The following is a 17,104-nucleotide window of genomic DNA, read 5'->3' on the forward strand; positions in this document are numbered from 1 at the left end:
CACGAGAAAAGCTGCTACTTTTGGTGAATACACATGCTACATTTTTACACTGGTTTTTAGTTCTGAACCTGCACAAGCACTGACACGGACAGCTACCTTCAACAACTGCCTACATGCTATTAGAATCTACATGGCGATAACTGCTCTGTATCCTCAGGTTTCAGTAGCTAATTCTGTAATTATCCTGATATCTATCATGAGCAAAAAACTAAGACAGCCAGAAGTTGAGATCTAATGCTTTAATTCTCAGTAAAAATTTTGCCTGAGTTTCCCATGTTTTCAAGCCCACGCTCCAGTTCTGAATCAGTAAATTCAGGGAATTCCCTCATTCACAAGCCATATCACCTTGGATCCTGATAACAATTTTAAGAGCCATGAAGTCCTGGGCCCTATTTTTGCCATGGTCCAAGAGTTTTCCTTTCCTCTGGAGAAAAAGGACCTGTTTCTATGATTTATTCCTGACAGTAGATCAAAAATGGGAACACACAAGCATCCACTGTTTAGACCAGTCAATAGGAAAAAAATCGGAAGTGTTGAAGAAAGCAGTTTTCCCTGTGACAGAGGTCACTTGACTTCCTAGTTGAGTAACTACTGTCCAGAAAGAAGCACAGGCAGATGCTTCTTTGGAAAGAACCAGCTTGTACTGAGTGATACCTACCACTACATTGCTCCTCCAAGAGTAGAAACCACTTCCTGAACTCAAAAAACTAACATGGAAGGAAAGAAACAGCTCACACACACACAGAGATCAAAATGTTCTAAGTACTACAGTGATATGCTAAGGCTACTACACATTTGTAAGTGTCATAACCAATCTGACATAGCCTACTTTCACCACAAACACTGTTGTAACCCTAGAATAAGGAGAATTCTTTTTTTCAGATTGCCTTCTAAAACTACTTTCACCTTTATGACCAGTTTAAGTTATTGTTACTTTTTTCCTCAGTATCAAGGTGTTGAGAACCTCATCAACCCTTGTAGAGCAGGACTCCAGCCTAGCGCTCACCTTCCTTTCTTTAGTTTCTGAAAAGAGAACCGCTAGAATTGGAAACCAAGTGATCTATCCACCAAGCAGAAACAACAGTATAATGTTAATAGCTTTTCTCTCATTAGATTTAAAAGCAAGCTTTTTTAATTTAATTTAAATTTAAAAGCAAACTAAGCTGCCAACATCAAAAAAGAGAAGAATAGCAGTTACTTGCAAATAGTCTCTGCCATTGAATTTTACCTACTGCAAGTACTAAAAGTAGAGAGTTTCAGGAGCTGTTACTCATTTTCACCACTGAAGACAGTTAAAGTTTGCAATAATTGCCATTCTTCTAGACACAAGAATAAACAGGCAGGATGTTTCCAGGGCACTGAGATTAGATAACCTACCAGAAGAGACAGTGGCTGCATAAAGAGAAAAAACATACATTTCTGAATTTTACTGCTTGCAAGTCATCTCATGCAGAACTCTAGCAGGAACAAAGACAACATTCTCCACCAGCCCCTCCCTATTGACAAGGGGATATGATCTGCATCTTCCTCCCGCATTTCTGAAGCTTCTTGTAATTAAGATGCTATATCTTTGCTTATTACATTCAGTTAAGTAGTTCTGCACACTGCAACTTCTCCCAAGCCATTTAATACAGAAGCCTTATCAGCAAAAGCCAGCTTTGGCTTTGTAAGAAAAATAATCAGGTTATATTCACTTAGTTCAAATGTACCTACTTTAGTTTGAAGAGCATTGACTTCATAAATATGTGTTAGTGTAAGAGTGTTTCACAAACACAACCGTGTTCATGTATCTGTGTATTATACAATTTTCTATGTATTTAACTGCTCAGAAGTGCTCTGGACAGTACAGCTTTTTCTTTTTAAATATTTCCTCTATCAAAAAAAAAAAAGGAACCAAACCAGTGTTTGTGCAAGCAAAATTTGGCTAAGTAAAGTTCACTTAGGTGATATTTCTGTGGTAAATAATGAATTCACACCTTAAAATCACTCTATGTTCTGCTACTAAAGGCTCAGATAAGTGCTCCCACCACAGAGACCACTGTACCAGGAGTTCATTTTGCATCTTCCTGCTTTCAACCACACAGCACAGGGACTAAGGCTGACCCAACCAGTAGGAGTTGAGCAAGATCAAACACTAAGGAAGAGATTTGTGCTGCACTACTTTTCTGACTTTTTTTCCCCCATCTTTTCAAGTGAAGCAGGAACTTTTTCTTATAATCAAATGAACCTGAAGTGTACTTACAGTCGTTCCTGAACACAGCTTCAAATAGAAATGCCAGCTTCCAGGCTCTGATAGAATGACAAGATACTACAAACAAAAACCTCTTTGTATGAAAATAGCAATAAATTTCAGGAGCCAGAGCAGATGTTATTCTTGTCCTCTAAGTCTAGACCACAAACTGACTAAACTGATTTTGTTTTGTTTTTTTAAATAGAGGGAAGGCATGCTCCTTCTCACTGAAGTGGCAGCTGCAGCATCCCTTTCAAAAACAGCCCCAGGATTCCATTTCTCTACACAGACCACAACTTCATTGACTTTGATTTCCTAAGCATACCTACTCAAAACCTTTTTTTTTCCCCCTCATAATACAAAAACACATTTCTGTTGAACCAAATCTATATCAAACGTCAGGAAACAGTACCACACACTGACAATGACATCGGCAAGTAAAGTAATTAACAAACACTGACTTATATTCTATTTTCATAGGGCCCCTACACTTCCAAAAATGAAGGTAATATTCTTAGCTATTATGGTCTGAATGTCAGCGAGCTAGAAAGAACAGCTGAGAATGGCAGAAAATAATACAACACCAGAACTTTTTCAGCACCGCTACAGTACTGCATCATGTGCTATTATATGTCTTCCATTATTTCCCAGGAATCTGTTAGCAAGTTTAGAATGTTATTTAGGCATACTTTAACTCAATTTAAAGATACTATTATCCAAGATTTAACCAAGTCTGATCACAGTTAGGAGTTTACGCATACCAGTATATAATATATTACTTAGAAGTAAGATAAAAATTAAATAACTTAGTTTTAATAAATTGACTAAAAGGAAATCCAAGGAAGTTGGTCATTAAACAATAGATCCCATATACAGAACCACAGTCGATAACAGCTTATTTTTATTTTTCAGTGTTTCCTTTTAATTTTACTTTTGCAACTAACAGAGTTGGGAAGTATTACAGATTTCAGATACACACAACCGACAGGTCTTTTCCTTTCAATAGTTCGTCTGCAATTTCTATTTGATTCTCATATTGTCATCCACAGAAAACAAATTACATAGAAACACATATCTGACATTACTTATGTTCTAAAGATTTGACCGGTCTTATCTTTGCTTTGTCATTGAAAAAAAACCCACATTAATGTTTTCACTGCCTGGAAAATGCATACACTTAAAATTAAGTCTATTTAATTTTAAGGGAATATCAGATGAATTTTCCACAATCCTGTTGCAGCAATCATCTTATCAGATTTCGTGATACTATTAAACACCTTTGTTTACCCAAAATAAAACATCAGGTCCATGGGCATTCCTCGTAGCCCCGCTATTTCCAAGGTGATCTGATCTGCTACATGGCTAAAAGCTCTTCTTAGGGAGGCTTTTCAAAATGGCAAGAACAAGATGGCATCAGAGCTGATGATCACCCATCATTCTAGGGTACCAAACTCCCTCACCTCAGGAGTAGTCACCTTGCTAACCCACCCTTCTCCCAGGATGCCAACTCACAGCAACCCTCAAAAACAGCAAAACTCCTCTCTTCAGCAAAAGGCTGGCAGAAAGAAGGGCACTGCTACCCAGGTAAAGACAAAAGAAGAAACATACTCAACTCTAATAAACCATCATTTGGTCTTCATTTAGCATACAGACAGCAATTGCTTCAGAGAAAAGAGAAGGGGAGCAGCTAGACAAAAACAGAAACACTGCAATAGGGCCGCGTTACAGTAAGGAGTGCACCAGCCTATATACTGAACTCAACATGGTGCACAGAACTACCCAGTTGCACAAAGCACCTGCAATTGCGATTCTCCAGGCACGATGGTCAACTGCTCACCACTATGCAAACTTTTCCAATCTGAACTCCAGGCCTGATTATCTCTACCTTTGCTAACTGCCCTCTCAAAAGCTAACCAGGCCAGTACCAAGGTCTCTATGCTTATACAAACACACACTGATGGTGGCAGGTTGCAGGCAAACTCAGCGGTTCACCACAGAAGTTACACACAGGAGCACTTAACGGGAAGTGTATCACTTGAAGCATGTTCTATTTGCATTAACCCATTAGCTTAACAGAGAAACTGCTGTCAGCATTATGCAGTTCACTAACCAGCAGGCATTACTCAAGTACATCATGACAATAACCCCAGCAGTATCACAATGCTTTGACCGCACCACATTCTTAATGATATCTGTCAATATTTTTATAATGAAATTAGAGAGTAACAGCATAAGCAACAGGACAATAAAACATTTGTCATGTCGTAATCACAAATCATAAGGGAAAATATATATTGGTTCTCCCAGATACTCAAGAAAACCACAGCTTCATGAAAAATCACATTTTTGAAAAAATAAGTTGATGTGTGCCACATTTCTTAATGTGGATGCCTTAAAAAGGAATTTGTATTTAAGTTCACTGATCATTTGCCATTTTCTCCCTATTTGCTGTGGATTTCTACAATATCTGAAAGCACTGTGGTTTTCCAGACTCCCATTGTAAGAAAAATTCAATAGGTTTACTTACGCATTAGGTTGTAAATGTGCTTTTCTGCAACATGTTCCGTAAACAGCTTTATAAGGTCATCTTTTAAGTCTCTGTTAAGCTTGGTTTCTATGTAAAATTTATTCTGGAAAATAAGACAGAAGTTTTCAAGTTTGTTTTTCATAATAGCAAATAAAGTAAACTTACTTTTTCCCTGAATAAAAATAGTTCAACATTTTAAAGCTGTAGCATATTTGACCTGTAAAGTGCTTCCTTGGTGACTGCATTTATACTACATAGAACATTCCTGTACAACAAAAAACATGTATTCAAAATCAAGAACGCTTGTGGTACTATTGGTAACAAACCTACTTACACACAGGCATGAATATTTTTTTTTCTATATCTACAGATATATCTTCATATCAATCCAGACTGGAGAGTTTGCAGAAAAAACACTTCATTTTAGAACTCTATAAACACTCTAACACCAAAATAGGGCTGGACATCATGTTTATAACAAAAGAAAATATTTTTACCCATGTCTTAAAATAGGTATGTTACAATAATAAATCATCAGTACAGCTATCCACTTCTGTGGCTCATCGATAATCTCAGAGGATAGCTACTCAGAATTATTCAGCTGTGGAAATAAGTGATATATACAAATCTATACAAAACTGAACTACATTAAAATTTTTAGGATTATGTTATCTTGACCCATTCAGCATTAATAATAAATTCATCTCTTCAGGTCTCAAAGGAAATTCTGTTCATAAGTTCCTTAAGGGCCTCTATACCTAATATACTATTTGATGTTATTCCTCGGTTCCTGCAATAAATAGTAAGATTTCTTGTCTGTATTTTATTCATAGGTGGGTTTTAAATGCTGGAAAAAATAATTGTTTCAAGATAAAGCTCCTCATTGCAACACTAATGTGGAATTAGAACAACTGAGTTCATCTGGACAATTTGTGTAAAAGACTTAAACAGATACTGTAATAGAAAATCAACTTAACCAAAAAATAATGTACTGGAACACTTATCTGATAGATTTACTAAAGGAAGAAGTATCTTAAAGAGAAAGGTTTTTCCACACTTTAAATGAAGTTGTTCTCCTATTTGCTAAAGCATTTAACATAATTGGAACAAACCCTCAGAACACTATTAGAGCACCCTACTTTTTCTGTGAAACCCATTCTCTCCGCCATTACCAAAACGATACACATACCACAATAAACTGTCCATGCAGAAACCACTTAAATTTTCCAGGCAAGCATTGAGCAGCAGTTATTTACCTTTAATGAAAACTGCACCTGTTAGAACAAAGGCAACCCAGGGCTGAATACATGCCCCTATGGAAGATTTAGGTTTGTTGCAGTGACAGACAACAATCTTCAAAAGGATTTTTTAAAAAAAAATGTAGTAACATTGTTTCCCCATCACCTGGGCCTGTTCTTTGAACAGACTGACAGAAAGGCTCTGCAGACAGAATAACCTGTCTTGTGAGAAACAGACTAACCTATTTTTGGTCAATGGTGAATTGCCATTGCAACAGAAATTCACAGCTACTGAAGATACGCATCTTCTAGGAAGTGCTAAGCTACACATCATACTTCTTTCACCAGACTTAACTTCCTAAACCATTTCCACCTTGAGCTTACATACTACCACATACCCACTGGTGCAACACACAGGAGTATCCAGAGCATCTCAGCCCGAGTTTACTGACCTGAATCAAACTGACCCGAATCAAACCTGACAATGTCAAACCACTGACTCTTATAAGTTCACAGATGAGATGCACCCAGCTAGGGAAATAACTTACTTTGCTCCTTTCCCAGACTCAAGGCCTTCTTCCATTAAAAGCAGCTGGCAACAAAATGTGCAAACCGTGATGCTTTCTTTTGTTCAAGGGTTGGAAAGCCTATATCTTAATTATCATAACTGGAAAAGCAACAAAAACCTCCAGCAGTTTTAAGCAGAAGAGTTACAACACAGTACTCGTACATAGAACAACTGTAAAATACTCTTCACATTTCACAGAATCACAGAATGGTGGGGGTTGGAAGGGACCTCTGAAGATCATCTGGTCCTACCCCCCTGCCCAGGCAGGATCACCTAGGGCAGGTTGCACAGGAACGCATCCAGTCGAGTGTTGAAGGTCTCCAGAGAAGGAGACTCCACAACCTCTCTGGGCAGCCTGTTCCAGTGCTCCGTCACCCTCACAGTAAAGAAGTTTTTCCTCATGTTGAGGTGGAACTTCCTGTGCTGCAGTTCATGCCCATTGCCCCTCATCCTGTCACTGGGCACTACTGAAAAGAGACTGGCTCCATCCTCCTGACAGCCACCCTTCAGGTATTTATAGACACTGATAAGGTCCCCTCTCCGCCTTCTCTTCTCCAGACTAAATAGCCCCATATCTCTCATATGAGAGATATTCTAGTCCCTTAATCATTCTTGAAGCCCTCCATTGGACTCTCTCCAGAAGTTACCTGTCTCTCTTGAACTGGGGAGCCCAGAACTGGACACAATACTCCAGATGAGGCCTCACCAGTGCAGAATAGAGCCGGGGGGGGGGGGGGGGGGGAATAACCTCTCTCGACCTGCTGGTCACACTCTTCTTAATGCACCCCAGGATACCACTGGCCCTCTTGGCCACCAGAGCACATTGCTGTCCCATGGATAACTTATTGTCTACCAGGACTCCAAGGTCCTTCTCCGTTGAGCTGCTTTCCAGCAGGTCAACCCCTAATCTGTACCGGTGCATGGGGTTGTTCCCCGCCCCAGGTGCAGAACTCTACACTTGTCCTTGTTAAATTTCATGAGGTTCCCCTCCACCTAACTCTCCAGTCTGTCCCGGTCCCGTTGGGTGGCAGCACAGCCTCCTGGTGTATCAGTCACTCCTCCCAGCTTTGTATCATCAGCAAACTTGCTGAGGATACATTCCAGCCCCTCATCTAGGTTGTTGATGAAGATGTTGAACAAAACCAGACCCAGTACTGATCTCTGGGGAGCACTACTAGCTACAAGCTTCCAACTGGAATCTTTGCCACTGTCCACAACCCTTTGAGCTCTGTTGCTTAGACAGTTCTCAATCCATCAGCCAGTTCTCCATCCATTTGCTCTCCATCCATTCAACCTTTCCAAAAAGATGTTACACTTGCAAGAATTTAAAGAGACAATGAAAAATCATCTAATTTAAATACTTCACTTCCAATCCACAGTGCTGAAAGGAGATAGCAGAATAGTCAACACCTTCCCCGTTCTTGTTAATGGAAAAACAGGAAGATTTTCTGTATAAGATGGCGCTACCGAGGCTGTACCAGTATTTCTTGAAGTGTGTCAAATCACCTAAAGGTCTAACTGACAGGTAAAAGGTAAGTAGGTATCAATTAATCAAGAAAGTCAGATATGAGCTAAGCATTTATTCTACAACAACAAAAAAAAAATCATAAAGCAATCTGGCAAACATTAGAAGACATAATTGTGTTAATATTAAGAGAAAATCAATAAATACTTGAAGGAGAAAAAACAGTATATAATAGTGCTTATCATTTCATCCACATATATATATTCACATATATTTGTCTATACAGCCACACACAAAATGCCCTCTAGCTGATAAGCAATGAAGTGCTATACTACCCAGTAAAGTAGTATCTTAGAGGCGATGAAAAAAATTCTTAACTAACCTAAAACCACAGTGCTCACAAATGTTAGGCTCATTTCAATGCCACAGAGACATAGCTGAAAATCTGTTATCTTAAGTATAATTCACAACTGAGAATCTCTTATAAAAAGAGTGTATCATCTAAACGTTGATTTTAATTTTTCTTGAAGTGGAAATAACGACTTTTTTTTATTCATGTGCGCAGCATACTGTGATATGTACAACCTGTAAGCATACAGAATAACCTCACATTTACAAAGCAAACAGTTATTCACTCGGAATTATTCTTAGGAACAAAGCACTGTGTGCTAAGCTGACTTCCAATTTAATTTGCTTTATCTGCGGTTACGTCCCAGAACTTTTGAGGGGGCTTACACCCACAGAATTTTGGAGAGACAAAAGTGCCTTAGGCCTCCATGCTTTCTTGAAAAGTCCACTGTAGCAGCATAAGACTGAAAAAAATCCATCACCATGTGAAAAAGTGCTCCTAGCAAAAGAAGGAAAAACAAAAAACTCCCTCGATTGCAAAGTCAGCCCTCGCAACTATCACTCGAGATAAGATTTGAAACACACCTTGGTCACCGTATACAAGCAGGTAAGAAAACACCTTTCCTGTATTCCCACCAGTCACACAACAAGAATATGGTTTGGCGCATATCAGGAAAAGGAAGAGGAAAAGTACTGCTGTCGATATCAAAACACACAGGACTAAGCCTAAAGCAAAATACTGTACCTTTTTTGGCCTCCAAGGGACAAAGACATGTTGTACAAAAAACCTTCAGTTTTCCTGAGCAGCAATATAATTACCTTTCAGAATAAAGTTTATCAGTGCAACTCAACAGCTTTGGAAACTCCTGATTAAAGCAATCACATCACTACCAAAAAAGGAAAGCTCTGCCATCTCTGATAAAAAGGCAGAGTTCAACAATTTAGTCCTCTTCACTTGAAAACACATCGAAAGGATCTATTTAAGTAACTGCAAAACTCTAATTTATACTGTAATTAGGCTTTCACCTCTTGCAATTGCTTTTTAATTGTATTCTCCTCTCTAAATAAAGGAAACTGCTGCTGCTGTATGAGAGAAAACTTGATTAGATGCTTCAATGTAAAATTACAGGAATGGCTGTACATAAAAATACTTCCAAGTGCAAACAGAAAAAATGTGAAAAACATTTTTCATCCTGACCTCTCTAGAGATATTTTCCACATCATGCACAATACTAATAAATAAATTATTTCAAAGAAAAGGTATGAGACGTAATTTGACATTAGCCTTCAAAACTAGCTATATAGCTGACCCAAATCAGCATTACGTTTGGGAGAAAGAGGAACTAGCACATAAGTCACTAATTCTCAGGCCAAACTTGAATTAAGCCACTTAAATGAGGAAGTGTTTGCAGGAACAGAGCTTTATGCCTGAACAAATCACTAGTCACGCTTTAAAGAAGCTTCTCCTTTAAAATAATAAAAGTACTTTCACTCTTCTCAAATTATAAAAAAAATTTCTAACTATTAATTTTACAGGTCTGTTTATTACTCATTAACCATTTTTGCTATGTTCAGATACCAGTTAGACTCAAACTCTCAAAAAACAATGGGATACATTCTTCATTTGAAGATACAAACATCATATCACAACTGTGTACAAAGATAGATATGGAAATCTGTTCAGCAATTATACCTTGTCTGATCATATATAATGATAAAAGCTGTCTGTTTACAGCCCTGTCATGAAGATGTTTTAGATGTTAGGTACTGCAGTCTTAACTGTTAAGGACAGATTTTGACCTCTGTGATGGAAGAACCTCAGTGACAGATCTGAGCACTCAATAAAAGTACACACCTGAACAGCTTACCTCCATTTGTAAATGGATATTTAATTATGAGAATGCTTAATCACTTGTCTGAAATAAACAAGTCAAGCACACACAGGTGGAAAAATGGCTAGCATCTAAAAATACCTGAATGCAATAGGGGAAAAATTATCTTCCTAGTTTTTCCCCAGCACTTCATGACAGGAACCAGGAGAAAAATAAAAATCATGACCAGTAACAGATCCCTTAGCTTACAAGTGAAGCTGTAGCAATGGACTTCACTCTGTATTAACTAGCTAAAGAGTATATTAGAAGACAGTTCAAGAAAGGCAAATCCCTCTTTTTATGCAACAAATCTATACGGTGACACTACGCTGAAAGACTATAGCAAATTACATTATTTCAGGTGCATTCCCCAAAACAGAGGAGATCGTTCTAAAAGATACTGCTTCCCAAACTCTGGGAAGCTACCAATGAGGATAATTTTAAAGAGTTTGAGGTTTATTTAATTTAAATCAGTTTAAATTTTTTTTTCTTTTTTAAAAAAAGGTTTCTTTCCCAACAAATATTTCCTTTAGTTTTTACTTCTAGGTGATGCCAATGCAAGGACAGTTTCTGGAAGAAGGGCAAATTTCAAGCTTAAGTTATTAATTACCATAAAAAACCCCAATAAAAGTCACAGCATTTTGACAAAAACAGTGCAAATTATAAACTTCTTCAGAGGTATAAAAGACTTCATAAATTACAAATCAGCATGACAGAGCCAATGGTTTCTGAACCTCTGCAAGTATGTCTGACGGTGCTATGAACCTAAGTTTGTCTTCATCCAGTCAGTGCTCTAAATTGCTTTAATCAACTGACAGACATTTCCAAGAGACATTTCTTTCTGTCTTATCTGAATCTGTGCAATTTAAAAGCAGGAAACAATCATCTTGAATATGAGCCAGCAGTGTGCTCAGGTGGCCAAGAAGGCCAACAGCGTCCTGGCCTGTATCAGCACTAGTGTGGCCAGCAGGAGCAGGGAAGCGATCGTGCCCCTGTACTCGGCACTGGTGAGGCCGCACCTCGAATCCTGTGTTCAGTTTTGGGCCCCTCACTACAAGAAGGATGCTGAGGTGCTGGTGCGTGTCCAGAGAAGGGCAACGAAGCTGGTGAGGGGTCTGGAGCACAAGTCTTATGGGGAGCGGCTGAGGGAACTGGGGTTGTTTAGTTTGAAGAAGAGGAGGCTGAGGGGAGACCTTATCGCTCTCCACAACTACCTGAAAGGAGGTTGTGGCGACAAGGGTGTTGGTCTCTTCTCCCAACTAACTAGTGATAGGATGAGAGGAAATGGCCTCAAGTTGCGCCAGGGGAGGTTTAGATTGGATATTAGGGAAAATTTCTTTATGGAGAGAGTGGTCAAGCATTGGAACAGGCTGCCCAGGGAGGTGGTGGAGTCACCATCTCTGGAAGTGTTCAAAAAATGTGTGGATGTGGCGCTTCAGGACATCGTTTAGGGGACACGGTGGTGCTGGATTAATGGTTGGATTTGATGATCTTGAAGGTCCCTTCCAACCTTAGTGATTCTGTGATCTTTGTAGCCTGCTCAAACTACTAAGCCAACATATAACAAGCTAATGAACTATCTCTGCTCAAAAAGATTCAAATAATGCCCTAACTATTTGGGAAAGTTTTTTTACAATCAAAATAAAAACCATCCCCCCCACTACCAGAAAAGAAGTATTAGGGCAGAAACCAATTGCAAAGCTCTACATTTAAAAGCACGGCTTCCCCTTCTTTTCCCCACACAACTTTATCAGTACTGTTATGCAGGTAGCAAAACCAGACATGAATTGTAAGCTCTACAAGTTAAAAATCATTATAGCTGCATTTTATTCTTTTCACTTTCAGTCAGCATCTTGTGTATGGACATACTTTATTTGAAAAGAATTTTCTAAAACTTACCATATATATGAAAAGAGGCACAATGCTCTGCAATGCTCCCATATACTGTCCAAGAGCTACGTTAAATCTTTCAATATAGAGATCTGGAGGGCTGGCCTGCAAGAAACCGTAAAAGTCAGGTTGTAATTTGAACAAGAGAAAGATCTGGAACAGCATGGGCTATGCTTTCATAGCAAACTCAAAAAACTACAAAGTATTTTATACACTAAGTCCACACAAAGCAAGCCACACATCATTCCAGAGTTTCTGCTCTAACTCCCTCCAGCAAAAACAGTTTTCTTGAGTAACTGGTTTTTGCCTAGGATTACATGTCAGTGCCCAGCAAGAGGTCCATTCAATAAGTAATACAGTACGCCTGTAACAAACTAGCATTAAGCATATGCAAATAAAAACACTTAGTAAAGACCAGACCTTCATTCTGAAAGAACTATCTGTCACGCCTAGAATCCATAACCAAATTCCAACGAGTACTGCAGTGTGTGCTCCAAGCCCCCTGCAGGCTTTTATTCCAAGACAGCAGGGTGGGATTAAGCTGCTGCTTTGCATCTGAGCTGGCAAGTGGCACACCCTCCAGCTCCAGGGAGCACCGTCCCTCACAGGAAACATTTTTAAATTTTTTGCTGGGTCACCTAAGGCAAGGGAAGCATTCAGGGTGTTGAGTTGGAGGGACTATGAAGCAATGTTTTCAGATAGAGCTCCACATCTGGCATCCTGCACTCCAGATAAGGTCCACGAAAATCTACTGCAGTGCTCCAACAGACAGCATTAACCTGTAGCCCTAAGCAAAACTTAGCTACACAAAACCTGAATGTACCTACTTTGTGATAGGCCTTGAAAAGCCCACAGTGACAGCACTGCTATTTTCTGCATACGATACCATCTTTCCCAAACAAGGAAATAAGGAACCTGAAAAGATCTGTTCTGCAACAAGCTAAGTTAAATTGAGAAGGGAACCAGAAAAATGGGAAGCACTAACCACTGTTTCTTTTATAAATATTTATTTGGAGGGATGCAGGGGAGCTGTGTTAAAGCATTTAGGAGTGCACTTACACACCCAGCAATGGAAGTGGAGCTTGGGTAAACATGTTCCTGCACTATCCCCCTCTCCATCCCAACCCACCCACATACAGTGCTCTGCCTCCAGCCCAGCCCCTCCTGCTTTCCTTACTATGGTCTTTTCAGGAGGGGATGGGTAGCTGCCTGAGTTTCTACTGTTCATATACATACCCACACCTATACACACCCAAGGACAAAGGGCTGCTTGCTAATGTTGCTTACTGTGTTCAGCTTTGGGTCCCTCACTACAAGAAGGATGCTGAGGTGCTGGAGCGTGTCCAGAGAAGGGCAACGAAGCTGGTGAGGGGTCTGGAGCACAAGTCTTATGAGGAGCGGCTGAGGGAACTGGGGTCGTTTAGTCTGGAGAAGAGGAGGCTGAGGGGAGACCTTATCGCTCTCTACAGCTACCTGAAAGGAGGTTGTGGCGACAAGGGTGTTGGTCTCTTCTCCCAACTAACTAGTGATAGGATGAGAGGAAATGGCCTCAAGTTGTGCCAGGGGAGGTTTAGATTGGATATTAGGGAAAATTTCTTCACTGAGAGGGTGGTCAGGCATTGGAACAGGCTGCCCAGGGAGGTGGTGGAGTCACCATCTCTGGAAGTGTTCAAAAAAGGTGTGGATGTGGCGCTTCAGGACATGGTTAGGGGACATGGTGGCGCTGGATTAATGGTTGGACTTGATGATCTTGAAGGTCCTTTACAACCTTAGTGATTCTGTAATGAGAAGCAAAACTTCTTTAACCTTGCACCATTTTCCTCTCTGACAGTGCCAAGCCAGAAAAGGACGGGGAACACAGCAGTGACTGGGACCTTGCAAGAAAACAAGCTCAAAGATTTTTCTAAAGCATCTGTGGCGTGAGAAACGCTCAAGGCCAGCTGCACCCTGACCACCTTATTGGAATTTAAAGCGCTTATCTTTATGAGGCAGATTTTTCAGCCTGTGTATGGATATTCACCAGGGGCCCTAAGAGAACAGTTAGAATTTATGTTGACTTTTTGCTCTTAGGAATTCTGACTTTATAAAAGGTTTTTTTTCCCCTTTAAACTAGCTGCTTTTGCCTCTCTCCTTAATATGCTTAATGGACACGTGGGTAGTATTCACAGCAAACAGCAATACAGAGCAGACATTTCAGAAAGGAAAGCAAAACTGGCAAAGGAATAAAGAGTGTTGTTCCATATGCTGTGGCCAAAGGTAATTCCTTATTTATGATCATAAGTTTTTAATCTTATTGCAGATGCAGTTTTCCAGGGGTAGCCGAACAAATTTTAGTTTAAAATGCCAACAGTATATAAAAGCAGCCATGAACTCCAAGGACGCCCTTTCATATATAGTTACATACATAATTTGTTGCAAATAACATGCAATGAAATCTAAGCAGTACGCATTCCTGCTTCACTCCATTTTAACCTCAACTTTAAATACAGCTATACTCTCTGATTTGTAAAGAATTTGTATACAGCTTCTAAGATTAAAGTAAAAGGAAAATTCTATTTCAAAGAATACATCAGACAAAAGGAGACCATAGCCTGACACAGGGCACCACTCTTCTCACTGATAGTTTGCACCTTTTCTTTAGAAAGAAAAAAAACCAAAACAAGCCAAAAAAACCCCACAACACAAAAACACCAGAGACAGAAGTTGTCTGGACAGTATGTGATTTAATCCCATGAACAGAGTCTAGGCAATGGTATACAGCCAGTCTGCCACCCTTTTTACAGGGGATATTAAGGATTGATATCTTTTTCCTCCACTTAAAGATGAAAATTCTGCTAGCTCATGTCACAAGGCCTATGTCGCATTAAGAGAGATGTTTTAAGAGGGAACAACAACTGCACACCCGGCTGTCTCCTGAAAGAAACGTCAAGAGTCCCTTAATGGAAGGGTACCTGTTGACCACCACCACCTTGCAACCAAGTGGAAAACACCTGCTTTAGATAAAGACGAAAAAGCTAAGAAAAGTCCTGATAGCTTCAGGGGAAGCACTCACTAGTATCAGGGAAATATCAGGCCTTCGTCTTAGCCTCTGGAATGCAAAAATCATCATGTTAACTGCTTTATCAAAGTGAGATCACAGAATAGTTTGGGTTGGAAGGGACCATCTTGTCCAATCCCCCTGCAGTGAGCAGGAACATCTTCAACTACAGCAGGTTGCTCAGAGCCCCGTCCAACCTGACCTGGAAGGTTTCCAGGGATGGGGCATCTACCACCTCTCTGGGCAACCTGGGCCAGGGTTTCACCACCCTTGTTGGGAAAAATGTCTTCCTTCTATCCAGTCTAAATCTGACCTCTTCTAGCTTAAAACCCTTACCCCTTGTCCTATCACAACAGGCTCTGCTAAAAAGTCTGTCCCCATCTTTCTTAGAGGCTCCCTTTCAGTACTGGCAGGCTGCAGTAAGGTCTCCCCAGAGCCTTCTCTTCTCCAGGCTGAACAACGCCAACTCTCTCAGCCTGTCCTCACAGGAGAGGTGTTCCATCCCTCTGATCATTTTTGTCACCTCCTCTGGACCCGCTCCAACAGGTCCATGTCTTTCCTGTGCTGAGGGCTCCAGAGCTGGACGCAGCACTGCAGGTGGAGCCTCACCAGAGCAGAATAGAGGGGCAGAATCCCCTCCCTCAACCTGCTGGCCATGCTGCTTTGAATGCAGCCCAGAAAATGGTTGGCCTTCTGGTCTGAGAGTGCACATTGCTAGCTCATGGCCAGCTTTTCATCCACCAGAACCCCCAAGTCTTTCTCCATCGGGCTGCTCTCAATCCCTTCATCCCCCAGCCTGTACTGATACCAGGGGTTGCCCCAACCCAGGTGCAGGACCCTGCACTTGGCCTTGTTGAATCTCATGAGGTTCACACAGGCCCATTCCTCGAGCTTGCCCAGGTCCCTCTGGATGGCATCCCGTCCCTCAGGCGTGTCAACCGTACCACTCAGCTTGGTGTCATCTGCAGACTTGCAGAGGGTGCACTCGATCCCACTATGTCATTGATGATGATATTAAAGAGTACTGGTCCCAACACAGACCCCTGAGGGACACTGCTCATCACCAATCTCCACCAGGTCATTGAGCCATTGACCACTATCCTCTGGATCTGACCATCCAACCAGTTCCTCATCCACCCAACCAGTTCCCATCCAGTCCACCCATCAAATCCATATATCTCCAATTTAGAGAGAAGGATACTGGGGGGGACCATGTCAAAGGCCTTACAGCAGTCCAGATAGATGACATCCGTAGTTCTTCCATTGTCCACTGATGTAGCCACTCCATCATAGAAGGCCACTAGGTTGGTCAGGCAGGACTTGCCCTTGGTGAAGCCATGTTGGCTGTCTCAAATCACCTCCCTGTCCTCCATGTGCCTTAGCGTAGCTTCTAGGAGGATCTGCTCCATGATCTTCCCAAGCACAAAGGTGAGGCTGACAGGTCAGTAGTTCTCAGGGATGTTACCTTTCAGTTTTATTCTCCTGATAGTGTTTCATGTCAAGCCTCAACAGTCAAGAAACAAGAAAGCACATACTACCTGACTCCGCTTGTTTCAAAAAAGCAACAACAACCACCAAAAAAAAACCCAAAACCCTACACAGAGAAAACCTGTCATCAATTACTGCTTGACTTGTAAACTAACAAAAAACCCAAGCCAAAGAGAAATCAATAATAGTATTTTCACAGCTCATCTATGAATTATCGTAATCTGTGTTGGAAAAACAGAACCATCTGTTTTCTGCTCATTAGGGTGTTACTGTATAGCTGCTCAAAACTGCTAGACTGAAATCAATTCCTTGTTTGAGCATAGGAACTTTCTCCACATCTCTACATTCACATTAATAAGACAGTAAGTGGAGTAGGACTAGTTTTATATAAACTATATGAATTTTATAAACTAAGAAGCAGTGAATGGCACCAAACTCATGA

At 40.6% G+C, this 17,104-nt stretch overlaps 1 protein-coding gene across 1 annotated transcript in view; it reads right to left on the reverse strand.

Moving 5' to 3' along the window:
- Positions 1-17,104, reverse strand: part of CACUL1 (CDK2 associated cullin domain 1) — a 54,535-nt gene that overhangs the window by 17,972 nt on the left and 19,459 nt on the right. The window contains exons 4-5 of the mRNA XM_082002035.1: positions 12,147-12,242; positions 4,758-4,860 (exon numbers count right to left, since the gene is read on the reverse strand). Coding sequence (XP_081858161.1) covers positions 4,758-4,860; positions 12,147-12,242 — 199 coding nt within the window. The remainder of the gene's footprint in view (positions 1-4,757; positions 4,861-12,146; positions 12,243-17,104) is intronic.

This window comes from Phaethon aethereus, assembly GCF_964289735.1.
Source record: "Phaethon aethereus genome assembly, chromosome: 7".
Classification (NCBI taxonomy): Eukaryota; Metazoa; Chordata; class Aves; order Phaethontiformes; family Phaethontidae; genus Phaethon; species Phaethon aethereus.